Source organism: Polistes fuscatus, unplaced genomic scaffold (assembly GCF_010416935.1).
Source record: "Polistes fuscatus isolate 324 unplaced genomic scaffold, CU_Pfus_HIC Scaffold6, whole genome shotgun sequence".
Lineage (NCBI taxonomy): Eukaryota > Metazoa > Arthropoda > Insecta > Hymenoptera > Vespidae > Polistes > Polistes fuscatus.
The window spans coordinates 8,561,913-8,570,629 of NW_025113140.1; the positions used below are offsets into that span (position 1 = coordinate 8,561,913).

Below are 8,717 nucleotides of genomic sequence, written 5' to 3' on the forward strand. Positions count from 1 at the left end.
ATACGATTGACAGAATAAGTATTGCAACAAGTACATTTTTCAATTGAATACAGTTAAAAATTATATTAATTTAATTTCAGTGACATTGCATTGAGTTTTACATGTTGTTCTTAAGTGAGGAATTAAACCAAAAATACATAAAAGTTATGAGCCCAAAAAGAATAAGGAATGTGAGAACACATGTAAAAAAATATCATAAATGAAAAATATTAAAGCGAAATGTAGAAAAATACACAGCGTGAAAATGTGTTTTTAAATATTTCCTTACTCTTTTTGAAAGTTCCAGATTTCTGCAAATTAGATAAGAAATACTTATCATTATTCATCTATGTTATATGTTGATATCAAATTTTATAAATCTTTGCTTTAAACACATTTCAAAATTCCCAATCTTGAAAATGTGCAAGTGATGACCCTTTTTGTCATATTTATCTCTTACTTGTGATAAAACAGTATGATATATTAAAAAATATTGCAATATTTTAATACTTTTACATTTTAAAAGAGCTTCTTACATATTACTCTCATTTTAGTATATCTGAAAACGCATTTTGAATTATTTAAGAAAATAAATAATTAAGTTATAATAATTTTGTTTTACAACTAGATCATAATATTTAACTGAATATAGAAAGTTTAGAACAAACAAGCTTTTGTTTCTTTAAGGAAGCTGTAGCAAATTTCATCTATTGCAATTTATACTTTCTTTTTATTTGTAGTTTATAGTATTACAAAATCTATATTAAAGAAAAAAAACAATGTGATTTAGTTCATATGTTCTTTACTGATATATACAATGTTGATATTTTGAAATTATAACCTATGACAAAATTAAAAACGCGTCATTAATTTCATCAATATTATTCATCTAATTTTAATTTGTTAATATAGTATATATTTGATCATTAGTAATTACAAATCATATTATGTAACGTGTGGTAATAGTTTAATATGCTATTCAATTATTGATATTACTTTAAATTTATAATAGAAACAGCTGACAATTATTTTTATTTTATTGCATTCCTATTGATTTGAACCGTGACTGTTCTTATTAGATGCTCATAGTGTTTGTATTATAATAAAGAAAATACAGAAACAAGAAATAGTTATTACAATATAATAAGTGCATTCTCTTGCATATATATGATAAATAAGAACAATATTTGTGTGCTAAAGGATCAAAGTCAAAGCAGTTGTAACCTTGATGAAGGAAAGTAAATAAATAAATAAAGAAACTGATTATAAAAGAAACATTTCTTACGCTTTCTTATATATTGAATATCTACAGTTAGTATTATTTTAAAGATTGATTTTTTAATAATATAAAATAATTAAGTAGTTAATATTATATAATTTTAATATTTTCTTGATATTTGTTTTAATATAAATTCAATATGATGCTCCTCTTAAGCATTTTTAATCTAGACTCCTGTATAGTTTTAAATATTTCTTATATCCTGCAATTTAATATAGTGTATGTCATTATACGTACATTGCGATATACTGTAATTCAATATATATTCATTTCCCATGTAAATACAATCAAATGAACTGTTTTAGAAAGATATAGTTGTTGAATGAAAACAAAAAAAGATATATAAATAATTATTAATATAATAATAAAAAATTCCGTTAAAAAAATCTTTATAATATTATTTAATTCTTGAACACACAACATACACATGCACACGCACACTTTCATGCTTATTCTAAATATATTTAAATTCTTATATTATTGCTTACCTATGAATTTTATTGAAATATATTTCCCATGATCACAAAGATTCAAATTGGTTTCGTCGTCTTGCATAGGCTCCCATACAAGCAAAAAATCCCATAATTCCAAGAATAAGACCCAAAATTAATGCTAATGTGTCACCAAAATCAAAACTACCTGATGCTGAAGCTAAGTGAAACAGCGCAAATATCGAAAGTAAAAATGGCCACATGTTTTTTATATTAAATAAAATCTATATCGTAGAACAGCAACTAAAATAACAATATTCTTTATTTTCTACCAGAGAATGATTAATGACGTAGTTTCATATTAGGTGACAAAACACAACATACGATAAGAGTACTTCTGCAGTATAACATTCTAATAATAAAACTTATGATTATTCTTGTATTTAATTTACTAAAAAAATACAACGTACATATATTTCTAAGTAATTAATTTATTTATTATAAATAAACAGACATTTATTAGTTTAAGTTACAACTAATAGTGAAATACATATATATTGCATATCATTATTCCTTGATTTTACGTCACTATTATGCATAATATTGTTATTACTAATTTCAATATATAATAACATAAAATCAAAAAATGCATTTCCATATATATTTAAATATATATATCTCAGTTTTGAATTATCATTCTAATTAAATTCTTAATATTTTAATTCTTTCGATAAGATATTTTTTCACTTGCATCAATAAACCAATGCATTCGGCTACTTTCATTTTATCCTTTCCTGCATTTTGATTCGCTGTCCAATTTTATCCAATAATAGCACCATTCATTTAGCAACTAACAATTGTTGTAAATTGATATATATCATAAAAACAAAAATCTATATATTATTTTATGTATGAAAAGTGAAATATATAAAAAATAAACAACAGTATGTTAATTACAAATAAAAGCTAAATAATGTTAGAAAATATCTAATGAGAATCGGCCATTAATATCGATAAGTAATAAATCTTTAAAAAAAATTAAATAAAGAGTAAGAATTAATAAAGATTATTAATTTAAAAGATATAAATATTTAAATTTTTTCATAAATCTTCTCTATGTCAAATATAATTTATATTATTATGTGAAAAATACTGATTATTGTCAGAATTGAATAATCTTATGACAGCAATGGAAACTTAGTTTAAGGTGGCGTCATTTATTCGAAGAAGAATTTTCTAACGGAGGTAGACTGACGCGTATCGACCGAGCAAGAATATTTTCGTATTGTTAATTATTATACTTTTAGAATTAACGGAGATATAGCTAATTTATTAGTCTATCGTTCAAATAATAGTTAAATCGTGTATTTTTTTTCCTGTTCAAGAATCATCAGGTTTCATCTTAGTAAGGTGAGCATTTCTTATTATTTCGTGGCCATTTTGCTGTCCGTTGATAAATGCTTAGCATTTTCGTACCGACAGGTGAACCACGAATTAGTTGCAGTGTATAAAATCGAAGTGTGTATTATTGTCCCGCTTTATATTTTACTCTCTTGACAATAGAATTCCATTATGAGGGATAAAAGTTACTACAAATATTCAATCCAGAGAAAATTGTTGTCTATATTTTCTACTTAAGGCCTGAATGGTTAACAAATCATTACTTTTTTCTTAATTTGTATGAAACTACAAGTGTCCCATGTCTCTTCTTATCTTATTACATTTTATCTTCATTTATTTATCAACAAAAAACTATTATTCTTAAATACCACAATGGATAAATAGTGTTAAATTGTAAATTGAATTGGATTTCAATTTTAGGCTAATCAAATTTTTACATATAATGTGCTTTTCAAATATTCTTTTCGAATGTTTAAATCTTTTAAATAAAAAAAAAATAATTAAAAATATTTGCAAAAATGTGTAATTTTATACTTCTATATTATATTTCATTTGATGTAATACTTTGATAAAATTCATTGTCTTTCATTCATCAAGAGCATAAATATATTACACAATTATAATAGGTTAATTTTATATATTATATTTTTTAAAAATTGTACGTTTTAAAATAAAGATATCGAATATTATTACTGATGTGATGTCTTTTTACTATTTATATAAATATATATGATATATATTTTTAATTCTTAAGACTATTCATGTTATGAAAAGTAGGTGTAAAATATTGAATTGTATTATACATATTAATATACATTTTATGAATTATGCAAGTATTATACATTTAAGTAACAAAAAAGTATCAATCAAGTATATGCAACAATAATAATTAAATGTAGATAATGTAATAAATATTATTTTAAAATATTGTATTTTACTTTGAACTTCAAATTCTATGTTAATTTTTCATCACTGAAAGATATGTTATGATATGTTTATATTTTATACGCATTCTAATAACATTTGTTTATGATGTATTTTTATAAATAAACTCAATATGTATTTTTTTCATCATTTTAGCACTATCTTCCCAATTTATATAAAAGAAAATAATGGAGATAGCACCAGAATTTTTGGATGTTATGAATATTACCAAAGATAAAAATATATTAGAAGTGGTCAAACATGTGGTTGCTGAAGAGATAATATTAAAGCCCGATTACTCGGATGATTCAACAGAGACAGAAATAGAAGAAATAATAGAAATAATTGAAGAAGTAGAAGAAACAGAAGATTCATTAATAGATTATCCTAAAACTGCAGAATTGTCTAAGGAAAATAGTAGCGTTATAGAAATTGAAGGGAATTTACAGGATGAACAATGTGATAAAAATTCTGAAGTGGACAAGATATATCAATCCGATGAAGAAAATGTAATATTCAAAGATCAAAATGATAAAAATTCTAAGTCCTCTTATAATAAACAACAGAAATCGAATAATAAAGTTATAGCATATGATGTTGATGAAGATTGGCAAGATGAAGATATTGAACATGTAGAAGAAATAGATGAAGTAATGGATCATGAATCTGACTCTCAGCATCATAATTCAGAATCATCACAAAATTACAACTTTTTACATGAGAATGAACGATCTGATGGAAACCAAGGAAAAAGTTTTTCTTTAGAAAGCCATAAAACAGATATTAGAAATACCATGGAATCATTCACTACAAAAGTGGACAAATCTCGACTGAATAAAGATTATGATAATGATACGCATAGTATCAATAGTATTGATAACAATTTCACTCATGAAGTTATTAAAAATACTGAAAATAATTTAGTGTATACTGTACTTGGTTCAAGAAAATCGACTTCTACTCCAAAACAGGAAGAAAAAAGAACTCTTGATGATCATTACATAAAGGCTTGTATAATTTATTCATACCATAATAAGAGGTATGGATTATTTTCATAAATGAACATTATTTCAGATGGAACAATTGAGAGAAAATACAATTCCAGTTGAAGGGACAATTTACTATGAAGGTGATAATATGGAAAGATTGTATGTTGCTCAGCCAGTTGATATAAATGAACAATATGAAGCAGTACAAATAGAGCAAAATGAACAAACACAAGATACTGTAAATGAAGATAGAAATTCTGAGAATGATGTTAACCAATATCAAGAAGAAGAAATGTCTCAGGTTGAGATTAATTAAATTAAAAAAAAACAATTATTACGTAATTAATGTATACGTCTTTTAATAACTCTATTTTAATGTCATAGGAACAAATCTTTTTACACGAGGATGAAGAGGGTCAGCTATATTATAAAGATGAGCATGGGCAATTACAACCAGTTTATTTAACTGAAGATGGAAATTACGCTATTGCTGATAATAGTGATGATCAAGATAGTAAAGAGTCATACAATCAATTGCAACAAAATAATAGACCCACTGAAGAAACGCCTATGGCTTTAACAGATTTAGAATCTAAAACTACCTCTAAAAATAAAAGTGTATGTATTGTATCTACAAATATATAACGCCTTATTGAATTTATAATTTAATGAAACATTTTTTATTTTTCAGAATACTATATCTTCATCTTCTGCACTTCAAGATCTTGAAAATGAAGATAATACAGTAACAATTTCTTTAATTATTTCGGAAGATGAGCATGGGCAAAAAAGGACTCAAGTTATAATACCTACAACAGATAACATGAAATGTGATATCTGTAATAAAAGTTTTAAAACATCTTTCCAACTTTTAAGACACAACAGGCTAAAGCATGCTCGAGAAGAAGATATTACAACAAGAAACTTTCCTTGCGATTTGTGTCCTAAAAGGTAAGCTTTATTATTTCTTGCGTTTTTATTTAATATAGATATATTATAAGTTTATGAAAGAATTGATAAACTTATTATTGTTCTTAATAATAATATATAGATATCCAGATCAAAATTCCTTGGCACGTCATAGAAAGACTCATACTGGTGATCGACCATTTCAATGCCTAGAATGTCATAAAAATTTCCCTACTTCTACTGCATTACGTCGACATTTAACTCTGCATAATTCACAATCTCGGCCACTTCCTTGCATTTATTGTGGTCGTCGTTTTGTGGAGAAGGCTAGTTTAATGAAACATGAACAGTCACATCTACCCAATGGTCAAAGAACACATACATGTGACATATGTCAAAAAACATTCTTACATTTATCTGATTTAAATTTACACAAAAGAAATCATGATACTGACAAAAAGTTTGATTGCGAAGTATGTGGAAGAGAGTTTAACCGATTGAATAATTTACAAAGACATATGATGGTACATCAACAGGTAAGTAATCTCGTCTGAAACTTGTTTATATTTTTATGAAAATAATACTTGTAAATGCTTTAAAATAATTTATTGTTTATTTTCCTTCAAAATTTCAGCAAGGGGCTAATGAAGAAATCTTGTCTTGTGACGTATGTGGAATTACATATAAATTTATGAGCTCCTTGACGAGACATATGGTAACGACACATATGAATCCTGAAAAATTAAAAAAACAAGCAGAAGAACAACGGAGAAAACGTGAAAATAATTATCGACGTTATTTAGCCAATAGAAAAATGTATGAAACACAGAATTCGGGAGAATACACCTCGAAACGTAATTATCATCATAATGCACGTATACTTAGCGGAAATAACGATGAAATGGCTTAACTTTAATTTTTAATAGTATAATGAATATATGAATGAATACAATTTACAAATTTATTGCTATTACCAAGATGTTTATTATACACGAGTAGAGCTATGAATAAATTTATTCATTCTCTGTCCGTTTTGCATTCTAATCCATATCTTTTAGGCAATATTTCAGTAATAAGATCCCCATCGGAATTTTTAATTAAGGAGTTTTATTGTTTAATAATATATCGAAGATTTAATCGGCTTTTTTCATGAAGTTTGCATAAAGATATACTTGATTTCTTAGACATTTCTATTTCTGATTTTGCTTCTTCATCCGAAGCCTCACTACTTTTCTCTTTTGAGAATGAATTTAACTTTGCAATTGTTATCTTTTATTTCATTGGATCGTGCTCTTTCTTCAACCGTAAGAACTTACTGTCTTTTATGAACGTCCGTCTTTGAATGACGTTGTTGAATAACGTTTGAATTGCGTTATCTGTAGTAGACGATATTTTGTCACTTTTGTGAAGATTGTTTGTCGAAAATTTTGTTTTAAAAATTAAAATAATTCCAATACCTCTAATACATAAGCTCTTATTACAGCACGATAATACATTTTTGCTATTTCGATTGTAATCTCTATGTGTATGATTCATAAATTGAAACATACTTCAAGGAGCATGTAGACAAATTTTCTTCTTAAGAGGAATCAGTTTCTTCCAGAACGAATTCGTCTATATCTATTTTCCCCGAATTTTCTTCAATATCTTCATCATCTGTTCTTGTAAACGTTCTGTATTTGTTTTAAAAGTTTTAAAAATTCTAATGCTAAATAATAAGCCATTTTTAGTTCATTAATAATTGAACATTTTGTATCTATACAAAAATCGTTATCCTTGTGAAGAAATATATATATATTTATAATAGTTTTTACAACTTATAACATTTATCTTGCAGAAGAGAAGACAAGGTTTTAGCAGCCTGATAACATAATGCCCATGCTTGTTCTTCACGGACAGGACCATTAAAGAATAACAATATATTTTGAAGATATTAATAATATATATTATATATATATAATCATATTATAATATATATTATTTAATAATATATATATGTTACCGTGAAAGACCGAAATTGGATCAAGATTCACATGGTTGCTTGGCGTATGTCCGAAATATTAACGTATAAGAATAAACCCAAATATTCGATTTTACACGATAACATATACTCAAAATATATTAATATTTAATAATATATATATAGTTTTATATTATCTCATGCACCGTTCTTAAGTTTTAATTCATTTTATTATAAATTGGCAATATAAATATGCATTTAATTTATCTAACACATAATTAATGTCTTAGGTTTAAAATATTGTTAAACAAATTTTTTTCATTTATATATATATATATTTTACCGGCAAAGTACGAAATGTCGACATTCTATAGAATACCTAGGCATTATTGATAATGCCCGGCGTTTCTAGGCAATGTAGGAAATATAAGAATTATTACTTTTTCTAGACATTGTATATAATATTTAATCATTCTATAGAATGACCAATGCTATTTAGGCAATGTTGGGACATGCATACACACACACATACACACATAAAAGCGATCGACTGATCAAGCGAGCCGGAAGGAGAAACTATAAAGGGGAGCTCCTTCTGTTGATTTTTGGGCTTCCTCGAAAAGATACAGAAAAACAAGAGGCGGGCTTCATTTTTCACATTATTTCACATAATTTGTATTCAGTATAAAGTATTACTTTTTTTTCAATCAGTCAATCAATCATATAAAAATAGCATCACAATTTAATTATCCAAATTATCACTAGTTCTTAGTCTTAACTCTCTTTGAATTCGTGTGTATTATTTAAATAAAGTATTTTGAATAAATACTGCGACTTCGTACTGC

The 8,717-nt window shown here is 25.7% G+C and overlaps 1 protein-coding gene and 2 long non-coding RNA genes across 4 annotated transcripts; 1 reads left to right on the forward strand and 2 right to left on the reverse strand.

Moving 5' to 3' along the window:
* Positions 1 to 48: 48 nt before the first annotated feature.
* Positions 49 to 1,303, reverse strand: LOC122523669. The gene is made up of 2 exons (XR_006305348.1): positions 1,265 to 1,303; positions 49 to 538 (listed from the first exon to the last, which is right to left on the reverse strand). It is a non-coding gene; the product is annotated as an uncharacterized LOC122523669 (long non-coding RNA).
* Positions 1,304 to 1,335: 32 nt separating this feature from the next.
* On the reverse strand, positions 1,336 to 2,300 carry LOC122523668. Its single transcript, XR_006305347.1, has 3 exons — positions 2,074 to 2,300; positions 1,747 to 1,992; positions 1,336 to 1,460 (listed from the first exon to the last, which is right to left on the reverse strand). It is a non-coding gene; the product is annotated as an uncharacterized LOC122523668 (long non-coding RNA).
* A 599-nt stretch (positions 2,301 to 2,899) lies between these two features.
* On the forward strand, positions 2,900 to 6,941 carry LOC122523165 (zinc finger protein 69 homolog). Of its 2 annotated transcripts, XM_043644794.1 has the most exons (8): positions 2,900 to 3,099; positions 3,172 to 3,337; positions 4,171 to 5,021; positions 5,089 to 5,304; positions 5,388 to 5,621; positions 5,695 to 5,954; positions 6,055 to 6,448; positions 6,547 to 6,941. In XM_043644794.1, exons 3-8 carry the CDS (start codon positions 4,203 to 4,205, stop codon positions 6,820 to 6,822), a joined length of 2,199 nt encoding a protein of 732 aa, XP_043500729.1. In that variant the 5' UTR covers positions 2,900 to 3,099; positions 3,172 to 3,337; positions 4,171 to 4,202; the 3' UTR covers positions 6,823 to 6,941. The 2 variants fall into 2 exon arrangements, with proteins under 2 accessions (XP_043500729.1, XP_043500728.1); XM_043644793.1 differs by lacking the exon at positions 3,172 to 3,337.
* The last annotated feature ends 1,776 nt before the right edge of the window (positions 6,942 to 8,717 follow it).

What these genes read in the sequence shown, in the direction of transcription:
- LOC122523165 (XM_043644794.1), top strand. Translation starts at nt 4,203, where the DNA reads ATGGAGATAGCACCAGAATTTTTGGATGTTATGAATATTACCAAAGAT. An exon ending in TTGATGATCATTACATAAAG is followed by an intron (nt 5,022 to 5,088) that starts GCTTGTATAATT and finishes ACATTATTTCAG; the next exon opens with ATGGAACAATTGAGAGAAAA. An exon ending in ATATGATGGTACATCAACAG is followed by an intron (nt 6,449 to 6,546) that starts GTAAGTAATCTC and finishes TCAAAATTTCAG; the next exon opens with CAAGGGGCTAATGAAGAAAT.